Below are 23,568 nucleotides of genomic sequence, written 5' to 3'. Positions count from 1 at the left end.
GGAAAGCAGGAGTGTGGTTATAAGTATTGTCAGCAACATATCTTGAAGTCTGCATCTTCTGCAGCACATCCTTTTCCCAAGTTGCAAGCATCACAGAGAAAATCATACAATAATATTCAGACTAAATAACACTAAAGAGTAACTGATCTTGAATTATAATCTATTGCAATGTTTACCTCAAATTTCTGCAAACATCCACTGATATTACTTGAGTTTACATCAACGAAAACAAAAAGTTAAATTTTATGCTCTCAGAATCTTATGCACAAAATTCAACAGAATAACCTCTCCAGGCAAAATGAATCAGCAATGGGAAGGCAATATTTAGACAGAATGCTTGCTTATTATGTCTTAAATTCCATTCGATGGAAAGAGAAAGCTTCTGCGCCTAGAATACATTCTTTACCTTTTCCTGACTCAAGAAGACACATACAAACAAAGCTGATACAAATGTTCTCTAAAATTGGGGCACAGGAGACACCACAAACCTGGGAAGTCAAACAATAACAAACAAGAGAAAACCTGCAGATGCTGGAAATCAGAGCAACACATACAAAATGCAGGAGGAACTCAGCAGGCCACACAGCATCGAAGAAATGGGATGAAGTAAAGAGCTGGGAAGTATATTGGTAAAAGAGAGTGAAGGCCATGGAAGAAAGTGAAGGGGGGGGGGGGGAGGAGAACCAGAGGGAGGTGATGGGTGGGCAAGGAGATAAGGAGGCTGGGGTACATTACTGGAAGTTCGAAAAATCAATGTTCATGCCAACAATGTTCCTGGAGAAGAACACCTTATATTCTATTTGGGTACCTCCAACCTGATGGCATGAACATCAATTTCTTGAACTTCTGGTAATGTCCCCCGCCCCCAACCTTCACCATTCCTATCTCACCTCATCTCCTTGCCCACCCATCACCTTCCTCTGATGCTCCTCCCCCCTTTTCTTTCTTCTATAGCCTTCTGTCTTTTTTACCAATTTATTTCCCAGTTCTTTACTTCATTCCCTCCTCCTTCAAGTTTCACTTAACACCTTATGTTTCTTTCTACCCCGCCCCCACCTTTCAAATCTATTCCTCAGCTTTTTCTTCTCCAATCCTGCCAAAGGGTTTCAGGCTAAAACTCATTTCTTAGATGCTGCCTGGCCTGCTGAGTTTCTCCAGCATTTTGTGTGTGTAGGTCAAACAATATTTATTTTTAAACAAAAATACAAGAGAGCCTTAAACTATATTCATCAGGACTCTTAGAACATATGTTTCAAATGAAGATAAATTAAATAAACATGCCTAAATTGAACTAACCTAACTGTTTGACAGTTTAGCCTTTCAAGGCTGTTCTTGTTCTGATCAATAATTTAGCTGCCTTAGTTATTTGTGGTCTGGTCTCAAGAGATAACATGATAAGTGTTGGATTGTGTGTGTGTGTGTGTGTGTGTGTGTGTGTGTGTGTGTGTGTGTGTGTGTGTGTGTGTGTGTGTGTGTGTGTGTGTGTGTGTGTGTGTGTGTGTGTGTGTGTGTGTGTGTAGATAGATACACACAAATTAAACTGGAGATTGTGCAGATGTTACACACTGCTTCAAATATACAGAATGTGATGACAAATCAGCAGAAGGGGGAAGGGAAAAGGGGAAAGAAGGGCAAAGGGGCTTACATACAATATTCTATATCCATCTTACAAAAATTCCATGCAATTTAAGCATGACAAATCAACGTGCCATTTGCTTTCACAATAGCTTGTTAAACCTGTATGTATGCATCCAGTAATTTGTTTATGAGGATGCTAAGGTCCCTTTGAAGTCAATACTTTTCAGTTTCTCTCCACTTAAGCATACATGCTTAAACATTCTGTTTTATACTTTGCAATTTTTTCCATATATTCCATGCATCATGTCTTTACCCATCTAGTCATATTCCCCGAAGGCTCTGCATTTTCCTTGCAATACACACTGCCACCTGCCACTTTGCAGCAACCACAAACCTGTATATATTACACGGTGAGCATATGGAACCCCAGCATCTCTCTGGTCACAATCTCCAAAACATAAAATGATCTATTTATTCTTATCCAGTGCTTTCTGTCTGTTAGACACTCCTTAATCTTCATCAGTATGTTGAGACTGATACCATGCATTCTAATTCTGATTAGTAATCTATAGTCTGATACTTCCCTGAAACCTTTTGAAAGTTCAGATATACCACATCATCTAGTTTATCCTAATCTATTTTGCAAATTATAATTTCAAACAATGAAAAACAAATTTGCCAAAAAATATTTTCACTTCATAAATCTGAGTTGACCTTCCCCAGTTCTTAGGAACATCGTCCAAGTACCCAGTTATTATTGCCTTAATAACAGACTCACTGACATAAAGTTAATTAGCCTCGAGTTTCCTGTTTACTCGTTCCCTCCTTTTGCATTGAGTAGGGTTACATCTGCTTCTTTCAATCTGTGGGAACTTCTGAAAATCTACAATTTTGGAAGATGGTAAAACATGCATCAAGTCTCTTCCTCGCCAGCTCCTTCAAAATTCTAGGATGTTCTTCAACTCCTCAGAATTCCGCATATGTGTGCCAGTGCTCCTTATTTATTCTAAACTTGAAGCCTGCCAGAACATACACAAAATGCTGGAGGAACCAGCAGCCCAGGCAACATCTATGGAAAAAAAGTACAGTCAACTGTATTTAGATTTCTCAGAGCTCCAGCATTTGCAGATTTTCTCTTGCCTGCTGCAATATATTTGATTAAGATCATTGTCATTTCTTTCCTCTGCAATATATTTTTTTTCCTCTGTGTAATTGACTTACATTAATCTTAGTTAACATATTTCTTTTTACATTTCCACTGAAGCTCTTACAATCTACCTGTTTCTTGCTAGCCTACTTTTCTATTCACCTTCTCTTTCCTTGTCCTCCTTTGCTGAACTCTGATATTATTCTGCTGATAATTACCTATTTTACTATCCTGTGATTCAACTTTGCCCTTTTTGTTTAACTTTTAAAATTTCCCCTCACTAGGTTCTGAACTTCTCTCCAATGCCCATCGCCCATCTCAACATCACCTGCTATTTTGTTTAAAACATTACATACAGCCAAATTATTCAATTTCCAAGGACACTAGCTATATGCAATGTAAATGAAGTCCACTCCACTGGAACAGCACTTCTATTCCCCAGTTCTAGTGTCACTGGCTCCTGAACTGAAACCCATTTCTCTCACATCAGTTCTTCATCCACAGAGTATATCAAAATAAAATGCAGAAGATCAAAGTAAATCAAGCACCATCCCATAATAAAGTCAGTTCTTAGTTCTGATTTAAAAAAATGAATAATTCTGGTTACCATTCAGCTACTGGAGTCTTAAGTGACTTTTTAGTGGAGCTTATAGCAACCAATCCCTTCTAATATTGCAGCCTTGTGAATCCAGATTCATCCTTGGTCCTCTTCATTTGGATGGTAATTGGGATGTGTGTTTCAATCTGAATAAATTGTCAATATGTACAGAGTAATATTGCTTCAAATTTTTTACTTTCCATTGTTCTCATTCCTTAACTAATTCACTGATATTGTTCTCTAAGGAACAAATGTTCTTTAGGTATCAATGAATAAATATTAACTTTCTCAGAGCAGTTGAATGGTAATAACTTCAGATCTGAACTATAATCCAAGCAACTCAGTACATGTGCAAAATTAAACCACTATCTGAGGTTCCAACCCACTATGGTGTTTGAAATACACAAGGAGATGAAGCTGGAGCTGGAATGGTGAGGATAAGGTGCAAGCAGCCATGTACCTCTTCACAGGCTCTGTCTGGACAAGTGCAGCTTCTATCATGGCCTTCATCCAGGACTCCATCTCCTTTGCTGTTTCCGTGTAGAAATAATAGGTTCGCATGTTTGAATGGGCAGCCTGGTCAAAATTATAATGGTTATTAAACTGCGTGATTCCTGCAAAAGAGAAAAAAAATAAAATCAATGGATAATTAACACAAAATGTACTTCAAATGGTAATAGAAACAAGTCCAATGTGTTAGGCCTGACAGACAGTGGCCTAGAATGAGATGTCTTACACCCCTACCACCTCCTAGCACCACACGCTTAAATGCTGATTTTTCTGTCCAACTGCAAAGCACTTCTCAGATGAAACACACCAATGCAAAAATTCAATGAAGAACTGGTTGTGATACCCGCATGCACATGTTTCAAATCCTTTTGGATAATTACAGAGGAACTCAGATTAAAATAGGCACCATGTTAGTGTAGCAGTTAGTGCAATGCCATTACAACTCGGGGCGTTCCAGAGTTTGGAGTTCAATTCCAGCGTGATTCTGTCAGAGAATCTGTACATCCTCTTCTCGGAATGTGTGGGTTTTCCCAATACTGTTTCCTCCCACAGTCCAAATTGATCATTGTACATTGTCCCATAATTAGGTTAGGATTAACTGTAGTTGTAAGTTTGCTGGGGCGGCATGGCTTGAAGAACCAGAAGGCCCTAATCCATGTTGTAAAGCTAAATAAATAAAATAAAATGTCCTTACTGAATGACCCTAGACACCACAATGCTAAACTGGAGATGCCACTAAGCCAAGTCCCATACTTAGCTTTATTTCTTCTGAAATTGCCCCATTCCCTACCTGCTGACTTCCATTTGACACACACTGATTAGTCAAGGTCCACTTTGGAGACTTTGCAACTCAACTTTCTCACTCCAAACAAATCCCTGATAGATCTCCAAATATTCCCTCCAGCCACTTGCCTGACTTCCAGATGTCCAGGCAGAGAAGGGAGAGGAGTCACTGGGCCTGTGGTCAGGACGTGGGCCAACACAGTCATGTTTTCCCCGAGTTCCTCTCTTAGTCTTTTGTTCGTATTTCTCTCTCCCTTAACAAGTATCACATATTTTAACATTAGGACTCACGTGTGATTTCTACTTGGGTGGCTAACCTTCTGTTTTGTTTTTTTGCAAATGTCTCCCAATGTCTCTTTTGTTTCTCAGAATTTTTCCCAAATAATTTAATTTTGGTGACTTCTTTATTCGTGGCATGTTAGGTAGGTTGACAATACTACTGATACAAGATATTGCAAGTTCAGTTAGCTGATGCTTTATATCCTAGTTTGCCTGTCTGGTCCTTTGTCTGGACTGGAGTGCTGAGCAGACTCACATGCTCATTCACCGAGTCAGTGAGACCAGCTAGCAGACTTTCTTCCAACTGGTGCTCATTCTCCTATCATAACTGCTTCTGTGATCCTTCCCTATGCACACTTGTAATTAATTTCTGACATGAAACATTACAGCATTTTCTCTGGAGCAGAGGAAAAATACCTTCTATAAGGTGAATTTATAGAAGTTTATTAGAACGTAAGGGGCATATGACTCACTTAGTCTCCATGAATCAAATCTTTAAAGGAGAGCATCCATTGGTGCAGTGCACATGCATCTAACTTTAGCTCCTTTAATACAGATCATGGGCACACCTGTTTTCCTCTACATCTCAAAGATGTGTAGCTTGATAGGTTAATTGCCCAGTGAAAGTATGTAGGAGAATGGTTGAATCTTGGCAAAGTTAAGGGGAACATGGGGAGAATAAAATTAGGATTAGTTTAAATGTTGGTCAGCATGGACTCAAGGGGACTTTTTTCCTGCTGTAGGACAGAGACTCAACTTTGCCCCAGTACCTGCAAGCAGATGCACCAGGACAACATGGGTCGGTCAAATAATTCTGTTCTTAAAATTTTTCAATATCTCTTCAAATGTGATTGGTTGATAACCTTTGGCATATATATTCAAGGGTTTTTCTCTATGCCTTCAGTTCAATTTTGATTGAGACTAGGGCAACGTCTGAGCTCTGTAGTCAATGACAAGAACATTGCCTTCCTCACATACAAACAGATCAGGACGCTAAATAAAAGCCAATGGTCCAAACTTACAAGAAATATTTTAATTTTTAAAGATTTGCTTAACTCTAGTTAAATTAATTTGAGGATCATACTTTATGTTTTCCATTCAGTATTCTACAAGTCACCAGGCAAATGTGACCTGTAATTTTAATGATAATAAGGAATATTCTAATTACATGATATTCTTCCAGCTATCAGAAAGATGAGCTCTGCATGATTAAAAGTATGAATCACCTGAGTAAAAAGTGCAATAGTAGGAAGTTGGTCCTGATCAAAGCAAACAACCAAAAAAAAAATATATGCTTATGATCACAGGATACACTGGGCAGTGTAAAACAGAATGTTTTGCTGTAGACTTTTGAATTAGGAGCCAAGATGGCACACTAACTGCATCAGAGGTTACTGACTTCAAGAAAGCATATTATTATACAATAATTTTCTTTTAATGAGCCAATCACTTTGTTAATTTGAACCAGGCACTTAAACCGGGTAGGAATTTATACTAGATGCGAAGCATACTTACTTGGTTGTTTAAGGCGAATTTCCATTGATTATGAAACATCTAGAGTCCAGCAGTTGCTCAAAATCCAGTTGCAAGTTGGAAGTAAACAAAGATACATTGATTAATATTCACTTTACTGCTGTTACTATTGTCTGCAATGCTCTTGGAAATCAGAACAGACTGAACATATTTAAAAGTAAAAAAAATGACAGAATTCACAGGCCATTATATATTGCTGCCAAAACTGCAATTTTTAAAAAAACAGACAAGGTCAAAAACCATAATGAAATTCAAAGAGAGACAAAATGTCAGTGTATCTTCTGTCTATTCAGATCAGATGATGCACCTTAGTTAACTTATGACTCAGCAGTTCAATGACCTGAGTTGCTGAGCTGTCAGAGATGTGAGAATTTTATACAGACAAAAAATAGAATGTCAAATTTGGATTTCTAATTACTCCAAGCATGTTAATTAGTACAATATATTAACAACAGAACAGCTTAGAATATTACATCATTGTTTCACTTTCAAATATCTCAGAACTTCAAGTTGGATTATAAATCTCCCAAAATCTCACTCTTGGATATTTAAAAAAAAACACAGATTTTACTATGCTCTTCTCAGCTGCAAATTAAGAGATGGATATACGTTCGTGAAATAATTGTTCATTACTTAGCCGACTTTAAGCTTTTCAGAATACAATTTTCGCGTTAAAGACCATGAATGGAATGAAAACACTGACCTTAAATGCATATTTTCGGTTAATATGATCTTCAGGCATAACTGGAGTTATCTTAAAACTAGGAAGAAGAATGCTTCCTAAAATGCCTTCTTCCTTTTCATCTGCCAGGAATGAAGAAAAAAATAACTCTCTTCGGCATGCATGTAAAAATAACAACAGCATCCAAAAGTCATTCTTATAGGCATAGTTAGAAACTCCGTGAAAATTAATCTCAAGTAGGACATTTAAGCTATAGAGAGATGGGGAAATGGTGTGGGGTAGGAAAGAGGAGAAATTTAGGGAAAGAATTCTAGGTGACCAAAGGATTTTTGCCAATAATGGGCAAAACGCAAAGTGAATTCAGAGAAGACTTCAGGATGTGGGAAGGTTGCAGGAGATTACAGAGTCAGCTGGGAAGATTGGGGGAAATACTTGAGCACAATGATTTGATTAATAAATTAGCCAAAATGTATACCAGTCAGAAGACTTGACAGATGTGAAAGACCTTATGTGGGACAATGGCTAAGTGACTGAATTCCTGGATTTAACCTGTAGATACTTTTCTTAACGACCCAGAGACAGAATTCAAGAATGAAGCACTGATGCTGTAAATATGAAATATAATCAAAAAATGCTGAAGACATTTCCATCATCTTCTATTCTAATCCAGAGACACAACTACAAGTAAACTTAAGGAGGTAGGTTCAATTAATTTAAATTTCATGAATCAATTCCATCTAGTTCAGTAGAGTTATCTGTGAGGGAAGGAAATTCTCAGTTTATAACCTGGTCCAGCCAAAACATAATTCCAGCACCACAGTGTTGTTGATGTTCTAACTTCTCTCCTGAAAGAACAAAGCAGTCAGCTGGTACAGAATCTGAACATGATTGTAAAACTAGGTCAATGCATAATATTAAGCAAAGCACTGGATTGCACACAACAAGACATGTGCAAGCCTGACCCTGATCACATTAAGTAGAACAAATCCATTCTGGGAAATTACTGTCTCAATGTCTTCTCACAATGATCACCAAAGTGATGGAGATACAGTCAAATTGCAAGGAGATGCAGGTGGGCTAAGTGAATGAAATATCACAAGGAGAAATGCTAGGTCACCTTCAGAAAGAAACAACACAAAAGAGGAGCATTTGACCATAAGACATAGAAGCAGAACTGGGCTACTTGGCCCAACAAGTCTGTTCTGCTTTGTGAAAAACTTCTGGTGTAAATGTAATGTTAACAGTACCGAAGTTGTTCAACACCATCCAGAGTAATGCTGCTATTCTTCTAACCTTGATACATGGAGGCTTCAGCCTGCTTCATCAACAAAATATATAGGACAATAAGATTTCCTTGAGGGCACTATCCAACCCTATTTCACCAAGGACTGTGGAGCAAGTTATCCAACTGACTTAAATATACAGTATATCACTGTTCCTCAAATTCCAGGAACACCCTACTCAACTGTATTATGGGATAGATTACAGTAGTTCAAAGTGGCTCAACTTTACCATCTCAAGAGTAAGCAAGGGCACATATTACATACTTGGCTTGCCAATTATACCCAAATCCTGTGAATAGAGAACAAGATTTTGAATAATTGGAGGTCTATTAAAAAAATGGATTTTGAGTGGGACACTGATCACATTAAAATCACCAGACTGAGAAATGCTTAACATGGTTTGATTGAATAGATAGAGAAGCAATTTTCTCTGGAAGGGGAAATCAGAATGTGGCATGTACCTTTAAAATTAGCGTTAGACTATTTAAAAGGTAGGAAGCATTTGTTTCACATAAAAAACACTGTAAATTTGGAATTATCATCTTTAAAAATTGGGCTATCTAGATGTTTTTTACTGTAGGTTAAATTTATAACAAAATAATGTTTTTAATGGATAAGGTATCAAATGAATGAACTGCAGATAACATGCAAACAAAAAATTATATTGAGAAAAAGAATGCTCAAGTATGCTTAATCTGAATTCCTGTTCCTATGTTTTTGTAATCAACTGCTTGAACTGTTGAGCCCAAATCTAATTTCACACTTTGTTTACTCTAATAAACTTGCATTTAGTTGTGGCATTATTGAAACAAATAATGAATATATATAATAGTCTTACCAGTTAATTCCTTCAATTAAAATTTACTTTCAATTATCCATTACCTAGAGTAGTTTAGCTATACCATCACTAGCCTAGCTGGCCAACATCTGAAAACATGGCTGCCAGACAGGGTCTGTGGTAGAAAACATGAGTAAAGAACTAATGACATTTTCTTCCCCAGTCTGTCTGTGGCAGGTACCACTGGTATAAGTGACCATTGCAGCTCGGCACTATCACTCCAGACAATTTGATTCATTTCATGAAACAGCTGAGAGCACTGGCACAAAAAAAAGGAGGCAGGATGAGACAACATTCCAGCTATAATTCTGCATTCTAGAATTAGTTGCACCTCTAGCCTGACTGGCCCAGTACACAGTTACAGCACTAGAATGTATTCAGCAATGTGGAAGATTGCTGAGGTATGTTCTACCACAAATCATCATCAGCATGACGGAAGCTGTTATTGGCAGTGCTTTTATGCAGCACTTACTGTAACTAGTAAACAAGGAATAATTTCCTTTTCTCCAGGAGCACTCAACTCCAGACTCCTCATTTCAACTTTAGTCTAAACATGGACAAAGAGAGCTGACTTCCAGAACTGAAGAGTAAGGTAGCACTTGACCACATTAAGGGTTTCCTGGTACTGAAATCAATGAGATCAAAGTAAAAATACTCCTTGGTTGGAGTTACACTTCACTTAAAAGATGGCTGTGGTCATTGGAAGATAATCACCTCCATCCCAGGATACTGTATCACTGCAGGAATTCCGCAGAATAGTAACATAGGCGCAACCATTTTCAACTGCTTCATCAATATCCTTCCTTCCATCATTAAAAGTTGGGTCTTCACTGATGTCTGTACCATGTTCAATGTTTTCACAATTTTTCAGCAAATGAAGCAGGCAATGCCTGAATTCAACAAGCCCCTGACAACATTCAGGCATAAACTGACAGGCATCAGACAACTTCACAGCACAGAATCACCATGCAATGAGTTTTCCCACAGGAAAGAACCAAACCTCCTACCGATGAACAAAAGCTCAAATGAATCAGCCACTTGAATATCGTGCCTACAAGAGCAAGACAAAATCTGGGTATCTGTGTTAGGTATCACACACCCTGACATCCCAAGGCGATTCCATTATCTACAATGCCTGACATCCCACCTCTCCTGGAAGTTTCAGGAGTCTCCCGCATATTGATAGTGGCTCCCTGACGCCACTAAATTATATACAATATCCCAGAAATCGATTTTTTTTTGAGTGAGTGTGAGAGAGTGGGAGAGAGGGAGAGAGGGAGTGACAGAGAGAGCATCCTGATTAGTCTCTCTTTGTGCTAAGTAGACCTATCAGTTTCCTCTGTGGGCGGGCTTTACAGTTAACCTCTCGCTCTCTTTCACTGTCCATCAGTTCAGTTTAGTGTCAGTTGAGATTCAAAGAGCTCTGCTAGTTGATGAAGATGCTCTTGGTGCTGTCAAATTCTAATTGTGATGTAGAAAGGGCATTCAGCATGGTGCGTCACATTAAGACAGAATTCAGAAGTCAGCTGTCTCACAAAACACTTGTGAATTTGATCTCTTGCAAAATTAACAAATTCATTGACACAGACTGCTATGTGGTTGAGACTTCCGGCAAAATGCTCAAATCTGCCAAGCAAGCCACATCACAATACAAGGAAAGTTTGAAAAATAGCAAAGCTAGTTGCATTAGCATTTAGCTATTAGCATTGAGACTGCCAACAAAATACTCAACAAGGAATGTGTATGCATGTATGTGTGTAAATAGTTTCAATATATGATCAAATAAATTGTTGTGTTCCTTTATAATCAAATGTTCTGTATACATACACCCTTGGAGGTTGACCGCGGGGGGGGGGGGGATATGGGGTTGCGGGGGGTGGGGCTGGTGGTTCTACCTCCCTGAAATGAGTTTTTGCAGGGTGGGATGTCTGTAATGCACAAGTATGCTTTCCACCTGCTTGGATGTGTGGAGCTTCAACAACCATCAGGAGGATCAACACCAACCAGGGCAAAGCTGCCTGTTGGATTAGTATCCTATTAATCAGTCTAAACTAGCATTCTTTTCACCACCAGCACACATATGTGTCACATGCAAAATGAATGTCAGTTGAATTTACCAAAGCTGCTTTGATGGGACTCAACCACAAAGAAAGTAAAGGCCAGGGAACATAGTGGAACTGCCGTCTTGCAGGTTTCCCTCCAAGTTACATACCATGCTCACTTGGAAATAAGTTCTTAAATTCATTATTCAAAACTACTGTCGGACACCTACCCCAATAGCATTGTATTGGTTCTTAAGGGTAGCTCACCATCACCTTCTGAAGAGCAGTTTAGGGAGGGAGAATGAATTGTGACTGATGCCCAGGTCATGAAAAAGAACATCAAAATAAAAGGTCAAGTTCCTCAGGCTAAAATCTAATGAACAGTCAAAACCAAAAATAGAATCAGATTAAAAATCTATTTTCCAAGTCCAGTCTTGGTACAAATATGAGATCTCACGAGCGAGTGAACATGAGAGTTTACGTAAACATGAGCAACACACACAAAATGCTGGAGGAACTCAGCAGGCCAGGCAGCATCTATGGAAAAGAATACAGCAGATGTTTCAGGTCGAGACGCTTCAACAGGACTGGAATTTTTTTCTCTCCAGTCCAGCTGAAGGGTCTTGGCCCAAAATGTTGACTGTACTTTTTTTCCATAGATGCTGCCTGGCTTGCTGAGTTCCTCCAGCATTGTGTGTGTGTTGCTTGGATTTCCAGCATCTGCATAATTTATCATTTGTTATGTAAATATAACATGTTTTCATGCTCAAGATTACTTGACAAACAAACTAGCTTGATATTTAGCAGAATAAATTTCCATAGCTTCTGATCAGGAATCCAGATCACAGTGAAGGACAATGCAGGATTTCATGGCAGACATAACAAACAGGTCGTTAACAAGAAATCCAGAAGCAAATGTCCACAGTAATAAGATTTAGAGTTAAATTACATTTGTAAACAATATTATCAATGCAAAATTAAAGATCAAGCAATATTGGAGAAACACCTTTGAAAGTCCTTTCACAAAATACAGGTTGAAGAACTGCTTGTCGCAAATTAGCACACTGACGTGATAAACAAGTAAAAACTTGTTACAGTCTAATCAGTTGCCCTGATGTTACACTTTGAAAGAATGCCATCAGAAACAAATGCTAATTGTGTGAAAACAAGGAGCAATGCCGCAGTTTAGCAGCTTAGACACCTCCATTTAAGTGAATAACAGAGCTGAGCAGCAAGAAATGTGACACAGTTTATAGAGACTAAGAAGCTATGCTTAAAAATTCAAAATCTATTCAGCTCACGTTACATGCTCATCTTCAGTACTGGATAAAATGGATAAAAGAGATTTTGTAGCCAATTCCGTCATGTAACTTGTGATTTTTCAAGGACAGATGTGGCATTCATAAGAAAGAACATATCTTTAAAATATCTTGAATATAATGGGATGATTGCATTTGTAAAGACAGGTACCCTGCTAAAGTCACATTTGGTTCAGTTTTATCAGAATTCTAATGAATTCCACGTGGGAATTGACTTTTGAGAAAATAAATTAATTTATTCTATTTTATCCAAACATTTTTAAAGCAATAGTTTAGCACAGGGATGGGCAACCTATGGCACATGCGGCAGAAGAGGCTCATTGGATGATTAGAAGTGGTGTATTGCACCCCAGTGATAATAATAAAAATGTAAGCCTACTCATGCAAAAAGTATTAACCAAAAACCGATTTGTAGAAAAAAATCTATAACAGGAATTCAAGTAGCTTAGAGCTAGAAATGGGTTTTACAGAGAATAAATCTAAAACTTAGCAATTATTTTTAGAGATTTTATTATTTCGTGCACATCTTTTGGCGAATGTTATCTTCTTTCACATTAATCTGTTTTCAATTTAAAAAAAAATGTTCAATGAGTCAAACTAGGAAAGAAGGACTTTTGTTCTGCAGTCGTTCCATAACTGTTCAATACACATTTGATACTTGTTTGATCCCGAGGTGCCAGGTGTCTGCACCAGCAGTGCATCACAGATTTTTGCCAGTCAGTTTACAAATGACACTCGTGCACTATGGAGTTGTGCTTTGTTCGTCCTTTGTGAACATCTGTAGTTTTGTACTTTTTCAAAAATTAAGCCTTGATTTTACATTCAGTTACCCATCACAGTGCAAAAGAAAATGAGCAAAAGAAGAGGAGAAAGTGATAGTAAGTGTGAATTCAATGAACAGTGGGAAAATGAGTTCCTATTTATAGCAGGTCCGTCAGGAAAACCGTTGTGCATTGTTGTGAAAACATTTTCTCACATAATAGAAGACGTAATCTTAATAGACACTATAAAACACAACACCTGATTGAAATAGAAGGAAAACTGAAGCTAGTGCTTGGGTCTGAGTTACTGCAAGAATATATGATTAAGAAAAAGGAAGAAATCAAAAGAAGACAAAATATATTTGTTAAAAGTCTCATTAAGGTAAGTAATGTTTATCTTGTCATGTAAAAATGGTTAATAGGTCTATATTGACATATTTTTACAAGAATTGAATGGGGGTACAAGAGTTGTATGGCACATTTGAACTCGTGCATGAAAAAATTGACGCATGGAATGTAAAAGGTTGGCCACCCCTGATTTAGCATATTGGTAATTGAAGGAACAATGATTACTCATATCCACCTCCTCCCATCACACCTACCCAGAGTAAAATTGTTGCTGACTGTAATGGGGAAGGGGAAGGACAGTTACTTAACATCATGCTAAAGAGGTGTTATATAGACAGAGTTCTGAAAAATATTTATATGCACAAATCCCCTGAGCAGGCTAATACATTTTGAATAAAACTAGATTTTTAATGTACATTTTAAAATTGCATTTTCTGCAAACTGGATCACTGTATGAATAAAATAGTTTGTTTCTCCATATTATTGAATATCTTACCTCTATAATAGAACAGGCAGAGATCAGCAAGTACAAACCAACGTTTTTTCCAGAGCTTCATACCAGTACTGTCCTACAAACAATCAGACATTCTGTAGATATTTTATCAAAGATAAGAACACAAAAGAAAGGAATGAAGGTGACCAAAATGAGACAAAGAGAGGCTTGGAGAAAAGAGCATAATTTTTTCAAGGTTATTACAGGAACTGAAATGTCATTGAATTAAACAATGCTGCAGGAAGACTACATTAATGTTTCAAATCAATGACCTTTCAACAGAACCTTTTCAACATTTCTCTCCACAAATGTTGCCTAACCTCTTGGGTATTTCCAGTATATTTGGTTTTAATTAGAAATGCAAATTCAAGGATGGTAAATATTATATGCTTCTTTACAGGCTGACAGGGAGGGAATACTGCATTTGATGGCAGAATCCCACAAAGTGACAGAGACTTAAAGGCTACAGCATAGATGAGAACAAGTGGAAGCAGATCATGCTTCAGTAGGAATATATGGTTGAAAGCAGAAGGGCTAAAAATGAAACAGACACTATCAAAGATTCCTCCATTGACAATAAAGTGGAATCTTTAGTTGAGGCAAAATGAAGACATAACAGAAGCACTGAATGGAAGACACTGTTGTCAGAACACCTAACAACAGGAGCCTGGAGAAAGAAATGAAGTTCTAACTCGCGGAAGAAAATAGTATTTAATTATATTAAACAGAGTTAGTGAGAATGTTGAATACAATACCAGGATTGGTAGGTAATACATATTTAAAGACAAAATGATGAAAATATTCATTAAGTTAGGCAATATCTGTGAAAAGAGAAACAAAATCAAGAACTCGAGTAAATAACTTTGATCCATTTGTATTTCTCTCTCCACAGACGCTACTCAACTTGCTGTGAATCTTCAGTGTATTCATTTCCCAGTCTTGACAGGAACTCTGATCGAGTATTACACAACCAGAGGCATAGAAAGCTACTACACATTAAAACTACTGGAGACACAGTGCAGAAGCATTTATTTTTCCAGATTTGTGGATTAGTTTAGCTGCTATGAATATTTTTATGCAGTATGCGCTTTAAATCTTATATCTCAAAAAAAAAAGAAATATATTAGGGATGGAATGACGGGAACTATTTCCATTATTAATAGCTTTGACTGCTGCTTTAGCATTTAAGAAGAATGTTGGGTACCATCAGAGTGAGTGTGTGAGAGAGTGAGTGTGTGTATATAAATGTCAAGCAGTACCTCAAATGACCCCCTTCCCAATTCCCAGCCAGATAATGCATATTTAGCAATACCTGTTTGTAAAGCCAGCCATGTTTTATAACTGGTGCATTTGCATTTCTCTTAATGGAATTCGATCTTTTCCCAAAGTTGTGGATTTTCTTTGAAGGTCTTGATGACTGCAAGAAATATGGTAAAGAATACATTTAAGTCTGTGTACTAAATAAATAAAAACATTAGAAATAGGAATTAAATGAACTTCTGACACTGCAGTGACTGCTGGTTGAAAATATTTAAAACAGCCATGTAGTATATACATATTATAGCAGAGCTGTCAGAATACACCAGGAATTACTGTACATTGAGCAATCTGCAGAATTGGCGGCTTTATAGACATAGGATAGCAGAATGAGGCCATTTGGCCTACTGAATCTGCTTCATGGCTAGTTTATAATTCCTCTCACTCCTGCTCTCTTGCCTCCTTTCCATAACCTTTGACAAATCAAGAACCTTTCAACCTCCGCTGATTCCAAATAATTAAATACATCTTTGCACCAATTTCACAAAGCATCACCCTAGATTTTTAACAGAAAGAACACAAAAGAGCATCTTTCGTCAAACTGCTGACACTTCAAAGTAATACAAGCCTTCCGTCACGTTTTCATGCCTTAGCTAAAGCCTCCATAGAACCAGATGGCTGAATTGCACTGGTTAACATTGACAATTCGAACCAGAAGGCTGAATTTGACAGTTTGCTCTGTTGGACTCCAGAGCCACATCTTACTTATATTCCTTAGCATTTCTCTAGCAATTGTTTCTCAGATCCTGCATCAGATGGAACTTGATACAGATTCTAAAACTCTGAATATCAAATAGGATTGCAGGTTCTCTATAGAGTAGCATTGGCCCTTCAGTCTAACGCCTTAAATTTTTAAGTGTTTTTAGGTATTTTAATAAACTATTTTAAAAGGTATCAGTAATTTTAATGTTTAAACATTTTCTTAGTTCTTAAATATAGTGATATGTTAAAGACACTTAAAAAAAACTATTAACCGTTATTCAGTTTTTATGGTCTGCAGCACAGAAAGAGGTCTTTTTGCTAACTCATTCATGCAGACCAAGATGCTCATCCCACTTGCTTGTGCTTGGCTCATTTTGCTCCAGTGCTAACCTAAGCAAAACCCATCCAAAAGTCTTTTAAATGTTGTCTTTACACTATTTCTTCAGGCAGCTCGTCACATTTATGCAACACCCTCTGTGTGAAAGTGCCACTCTCACTTAAACCTATGTCTGCCACCTAGTTTTTCATTCCCATTCTTGGGGAAAAAAGATACTGTGTACATTCACCTTATCACCGTCCCTCACTATTTTATACACCTCTATAAGGTCACCCCTCAGTCTCCTATACTATAAATTTAATCCTAGTCTGTCCAACTTCTCGATATATCTCAGGCCCTTGAGTCCTGTTATCATTATTGTACATCTTCTATGCACTCTCAAGCCTACTAAAGTTCTTCATTTAATAGGGTAACCAAAACTGTGGCAATACTTTGAGTGTGGCCTCTCCACAGCTGCAACTGCAAGATAAGGCTCCAACTTTTATATTCAATACCCTGACAGGTGAAGACCAGAACACCAGAGATGAAAACAGCATGAAGTGGGCAGAGCTAAAGATGATACCAGAGGGCGGCTTTTCCCAGCTTGTCAGTGAAACAGTTAAGTTCTTCCTATTCTAGTATCTCCATTTTCCTTTTTAGGGTGGCGGGGGTCCTACTGGGATCTTTGATTTACAGCTGCACTCAAAACTGCAGTTCTGCATGATGGCGAGTTCCCGTTCATGGAGATCACCGATCAACTGCATTTTAGTAAGTCCAGATTTGGCCTGGTCAGGTGATTTTGAGGCCCTGTGTGGCCCCTGTGGACAAGAATCCTTGCTGGTGTTGTGAACTGAAGCATGGCGGAAACCAGAGCATTGAATTCATCGAGAGCGGTCTTCGGAAGGCTCTGCACTCAATCAATCTCTTTCGTTCTCTCTCACACAATAGTGAGGGGGAGGTTGCTGCTGATTCTTGAGTTGGGGGACCAAAGTAAAAAGCAATATTTCAGACTGAAAGTAACATTGAAATAGTGACTGTCATTTCCCCTGTCGATTTAGAAAGAGTGCTATCTGCCTCTCCCTTGTTAACGAGAGAGAGTCCCTGTGGGATGTTGAATATGTTGGAGTGAACAGTTAGTTTTTGACATACTGCATACCATGGTCTCTCATTGGGGGCTTTGTTGCTGTTTGCAGGGCAGGTGGTCGAAATGCTGATGCTTTACTCTAGATTAAGTGGGGAAGGGGGAGGGTTGATGCTGCTTGTGTGTAGGCCTTTTTCTGTCATTCACTCTTCGGGGTTTTTCTTCCGTCTGCAGATAAGTCTGCAGAGAATGAGCATTTCAGGTGGTATATTGTATACATATTCTGAAATTAAATGGAACTATTGAACTGAAGACCCTCATTACCGTCCTGTCTACCCATGACACCATTCAAAATTTTCAGGAATAATTTGGGAGTGGAGTTTGCTTTACGCCATCAGAATCCTGCCACTGTTCTGACCATTTTATTGGAATCTAGTAAGATTGGCTCATTACATTCAGATCACCAATTCATTACAGTATGGCCAAGAGAATTGTGTTGAACCATTTAAGTACCACCAACATTGTCTCCATAAACTCTCCATAAGTATATAAGGGGAGAGATGGGAACTACTGCTGCTGGGTACACCACCAGCTTAGTTCCAGTTTCAAGGTCTTAGCCTTCTTCAGTAGATCAACGGCAATGCTGGCAAATTAGAGAACATGCCAACCTCTATCAATGATTTTTGCCTCCAGTGAGTGGTGGCTACTTGGCCAACTGAATCAATTCATGCATTTTGCTGAGCAACTCATTCAGCACATTCCATTCACTCCCAATAACTCTGCAAATTACTGTCCGTCAGGTAGCATGCTTTTAATTCCTCTGAAAACTTTGATTAATGTATTTTCCACCACTCTTATCTCGCAGAGAGTTCTAGATCTTAACCTGCAAGGTCAAGGATGGCTTGTTTCCATTTGAAATCTGTGGATTCTCCTGTTGCAAAGGGTTGAGGTGTTCAGTGATCCTCCTCATTTTTGCTGGGGAGCACCATATATGAAGAGATTACATTTATTCAAGCGAACTTTGAAGTTATCCTTGAAGTACTTCCTATGTCCTCTAAAAAACTCCAGAACTTGCTAGAGCTCACAGCAGAGTGCTTGATTTAGTAGGTCTGCTATGAACACTGGCTTTGAAGAGGACACTAACATTGATTTGCTAATATTGCCAAAGGTGCATTTTACGGAGGCAATGTTGGTAGTACTTTTGGTGAGTGTTTTGATGATCCTACAATAGTTGGTACATAACTGTGAAGCATCTAGTAGGATGGAGATCTTTGCTGCTAGGTAGACCATGAGTTTGATTCCAGGTTTGATGTCTTGGTCTTCAGTTGACCAGGAGCTGTGCTGACACACCAGAGAACATAGAAAACTTTGTCAATGAGATTTGCCTTAACTGAAATGTAAATCCCAAGATATGGAAAGTGGTCCCTATTTTCTGAGATCTCATCATGTAGCATCATTGTTGTGGGATGGAGGATGGAGCAGGTTCACAGAGGACCTTGTCTTCTGAATGTTTACTGTAACAATATTTCTTTCATATGCTTTGATGAAGAATTCAATGACATGGAGCCTGGTCTTAAAATGTACACATTCATCGACATAGTATGACAAGTATCCAACTAGGAACTGAAATCCATACAAAATCTGCACCAAAATCTTCTAAAAACGTGTTACACTATGTGATTCCCTACAACATTCTGCTTCATGTTATAATACTGCATGCCAAGAAGAAATATACTAGAAGAGTTACCCAAAAAAGGCACAGAACTGGACTAAATAAATAATAAATCTTTACACATTAATTAAAAATGACTAGGAATATTCACACATTAATCTGCAAAGAACTAATGTCCAGAATTTTGAATGACTCAACATTGCTCTAAAAGCATTATCCAATACCTAATGAAATGTCAAAAGTCAAGAGCACTTGAAATTGCAGATAGTGCTGATGATTCATTCAAAGTCAAAAACCACAGTGAATTGATATAAACCACTTCATAGCTGAAATTTAGTCAAATTATAGATTAGATTGCACGTCTCCAGAACAAGGTACAGTTTGGAATTCTCAAAATATATTTTAAAAATTAATTTATAGGGTGAGCATCTTAGCAGCAAGACTGATACTTATTCCCCATTCCTAATTGTCCTAGTGGAGATTGTGTGCTACCTTCCTGTCATGAAGGAATTCCTACAATGTTTCTTGGCAGAAAATTCCAGATTCACACCTCATGACAATGAAGGAGTGTGCAAACCACACACCTGCAACTTTTGATATTCTTGGTAGCAGAGGCAAAGGGTTTGAAAGGTGTTAGAGCAGCCTTATATCTTTTATGAATGCACTTGCAGTGGAGAACGTGATTTACATGTAAATCAGATGAAATTGCTTTCACATGGATAGAATGCAGCTTCTTGGGTGTTATCAGAGCCGTAATTGTAACCAGGCAAGTACAGTGTTTTTAATCACACACCTGATTTGTGCATTGTGGAAAGTAGAAAGGCTTTGGGTTGTCAGGTCTGCAAGATTCCCAGCCACTGACCTGCCCTTGTACCCGCATCACCAAACTTAAGTGGTTACACCAGTTGAGATGTTGTCAATGACAATTCCCAATTCGGGGCTCAAGTGAAAATAATATCACTGATCATCAAGTGAGATAGATGGCCTCTCCCTTACAGAGAATGCTCACTCCTAGCAGTTAGGTGACATTAATCTTATCAGCCTCCAAATGACTGCAGTTTAGATTCTTTTGCTTGTAGAAACAACCAGTTTCCATTTTCTGAGGTGCTATAAGTGATACAAAGAATTCTGAAATCATCTGCAATCATCTCAATTCCTATGCAAAGGAAACTGCTTCGAGAAACTCCTGTAATGATGCCTTACGACAGAGATGTTTGGCCTTCAACAAGGGGAAGTAACTTCATTTGTGGAAAGTATAATTCAAGCCAGTGATGAGCATTCCCCTGCATTCTCTTTGACTTCAGTTTTCAACAAGGGCCCTTGGTACCCAATGCTGATGCTGCCTTGATGACAGCTATTCTCATCTCACCTCTGATATTATTTTTCCATCTTTAGTTACAACATATCAGGAGCCAAGTAACTTTGGTAAAATCGTAATGAGAACCAGAGGGTAGTTAAATAGCGAGAAAGTGCTATCTGATTGGACTGCTAGTGACAGCTTCTATTATATAATTCATTGTTAGGTAATGGACATGTCCTGCTTTTTGTGGACAGGATATATCTGAGCAATGTTCCACAGTGAAGAATGAATATTGAAACGGCTTGACAAGAGTTGTGGTTGATTCTGGAAAACAAGTTTCTTGTAGTTTGCCTGGGGCAGAGTCCTTCATGTATCAGGCATTCTCAGCCGTTTCTTAATGCTATGGCATAAATAAAACTGACTTCTGTAATGGTGGGAAAGTCAGGAGAAAAATAATCTAGATGACCAAGTTCAATATTTGACACTGCATGAAATTATCTGAACCCCTGGTTTTTTTGACTATCAATACTGGACTGTTGAAAACTGTTGGTTTGGGGGGGGCCACGGAGGGTTAACTTAACAGAGGAAAGTCACAGAGGTCAGATTGCTGGCACTGTGTCTACCTCTGCGACTCAGAAGGGAAAGGGAGTGAAGAGGTATTCTGTGGTGATAAGGGATTCGTTAATTAGGGAAATGGACAGGATGAGAACAGGATTCCAGGATGGTATGAATGCCTCCTGGGTGGCAATGACCGCGATATCTCAGATCTGGTCCTCAGCATTCTTAAGTGATAGGATGAGCTGCCAGAAATTGTGGTCCACGTAGGTGCCAAAGTCATGTGTAGGACGAGTGACAAGGTTGTGCATAGAAAGATCGCGGAGGTAGGTGCGAAGCTAAAGGGCAGGATCTCCAGGGTTGTGACCCAAGGACTGCTACCCGTGCCACGTGCTAGTGAGGCCAGAACTAGGAAGATTATATGGTTTAATACGTGGCTAAGGAATTGGTGTTAGGTGCAAATTAGTTCAGGTGCAAATTGTCCCTTCTACAAAGGTCCCACCTTCCATGGAAGAGAGTTCAATGATCCAAAAGCCTTACCCGCTCCCTGCAACACCAATTCCTTGGCCATGTATTAAACCATATAATCTTCCTAGTTCTGGCCTCACTAGCACGTGGCACAGGTAGCAATCCTGTGTAGTGAACAGAGGCTTTTGATAGGACGTAATTGCTATCAACAGGATGAGTTGCAATGTAAAAGGCATATAAAATTGAAAAGGGTGAATACAGAACTGAAGGTGTTATAATTGAATCCACGCAGTATACCAGATAAGGTAGATTAACTTGTAGCGCAGTTGCAGATTGGCAGGAAATGATGTAGGCATCACTGAATCATGGCTGAAAGAAGATAATAGCTGCAAGCTCAATGTCTAAGGATATACATTGTATCGAAAGGACAGGGAGGAAGGCATAGGGAGCAGTGTTGCTCTGTTGGTAAAAAATGAAATCAAATCATTACAAAGAGGTGTCATAGGGTGAAAAGGTATTGAATCTTTGTGGATAGTTAGGAACTGCAAGGATAAAAAAACCTTGTATACATACCCCCCACCTCCAACAGTAGTAAGGATGTAGTCTACAAATTACGGGAGATAGAAAGTGCATGCCAAAAGGGCAATATTACAATAGTCATGGGGGATTTCAATATAGAGGTAGATTGGGAAAATCAGGTTGGTACTGGATTCCAAGAGGGGGAATTTCTAGAATGCCTATGAATGGCTTTTTAAGAGAAGCTCGTGGTTGACCCCATGGGAGAGTTCAGCCATTCTGGATTGGGTGTTGTGTAATAAATCAGAATTGAATAGAGACCTTAAGGTAAAAGAACCCTTAGGGTAAGTGACCGTAATATTATCAAATTCACCCTGAAATTTAAGAAGGAGAAGCTAAAGTCAGAAGAATCAATATTACAGAGGAGTAAAGGGAATTACAGTGGCATGAGAGATGAATTGGCCAGAATTGATAGGATGATGGTGGAGCAGCAGTGGCTAGAATTTTTGGAAGCATTTCAGAAGGCACAGGATATATAAATCCCAAAGAGGAAAAAGTATTCTGAAGGAAAGATGACACAACCGTGGCTAACAAGAGAAGTCAAAGCCAGCATGAAAGCCAACGAGAGGCCAATAGAGCAAAAATTAATAGGAGGTTAGAGGATTGGGAGGCTTTTAAAAGCCAACAGGCAACTAAAAAAGTTATTAAGTTAAAGATGGAATATGAAAGTACATTAACCAATAATATTAAAGAGGATACCAAAAGTTTCTTCAGATATGCAAAATGTAAAAGAGATGAATGTTGATATCAGACTGCTGGAAAATGATGCTGGAGAGGTAGTAATGGTGGAACAAGGAAATGGCAGACAAACTAATTAGGTATTTTGTTTCAGTCTTCACTGTGGAAGACACTGGCAGTATGGTGGAAGTTCCAAGGGTCAGGGGTCATCAAGTGTGAAGTTACGATTACTCGAGAGAAGGTTCTTGGAAAACTGAAAGGTCTGAAGGTAGGTAAGTTAGTTGGACCAGATGGTGCACACTGTAGGGATCTGAAAGAGGTGGCTGAAGAGATCATGGAGGCATTATCTTTCAAAAATTAGTGGATTCTGGCATGGTATGGGAGTAGTAGAAAATTGAAACTGTTACTCCACTCTTCAAGAAGGGAGAGAGGTAGAAGAAAGGAAATTATAGGCCAGTTAGTCTGACCTCAAGTGGTTGGGAAGATCTTGGAGTCAATTAGTATGGATGAGGGCTCAGGGTACTCAGAGGCACGTAAGATAGGCCGTAGTCAGCATGGCTTCCACAATGGAATATCTTGCCTGACAAATCTGTTGGAATTCTTAGAAGAAACAACAAGCAGGATAGATAAAGGAAAATTGGTTCATGTTATGTACTTGGATATTCAGAAGGCCCTTGACAAGGTGCCAAACACGAGGCTGCTTAACAAG

The 23,568-nt window shown here is 38.6% G+C and overlaps 1 protein-coding gene across 10 annotated transcripts in view; it reads right to left on the bottom strand.

Moving 5' to 3' along the window:
* Positions 1-23,568, bottom strand: part of plekha5 (pleckstrin homology domain containing, family A member 5) — a 300,640-nt gene that overhangs the window by 92,824 nt on the left and 184,248 nt on the right. For 7 of the 10 annotated variants that reach the window (XM_059987628.1, XM_059987627.1, XM_059987625.1 and 4 more), the window contains exons 6-9: positions 15,507-15,611; positions 14,198-14,270; positions 7,132-7,232; positions 3,784-3,899 (exon numbers count right to left, since the gene is read on the bottom strand). In XM_059987628.1, coding sequence (XP_059843611.1) covers positions 3,784-3,899; positions 7,132-7,232; positions 14,198-14,270; positions 15,507-15,611 — 395 coding nt within the window. Of the gene's footprint in view, positions 1-3,783; positions 3,938-4,745; positions 4,871-6,410; positions 7,076-7,131; positions 11,586-14,197; positions 14,271-15,506; positions 15,612-23,568 lie in introns of those variants that run through there. The other 3 variants (XR_009515376.1, XM_059987632.1, XM_059987631.1) reach the window with 3 other exon arrangements.

This window comes from Hypanus sabinus, chromosome 13 (genome assembly GCF_030144855.1).
Source record: "Hypanus sabinus isolate sHypSab1 chromosome 13, sHypSab1.hap1, whole genome shotgun sequence".
In the NCBI taxonomy this organism is placed as follows: domain Eukaryota; kingdom Metazoa; phylum Chordata; class Chondrichthyes; order Myliobatiformes; family Dasyatidae; genus Hypanus; species Hypanus sabinus.
The sequence above is the reverse complement of the archived record's forward strand: the minus strand, read 5'-3'. Positions and strand labels throughout refer to the sequence as shown.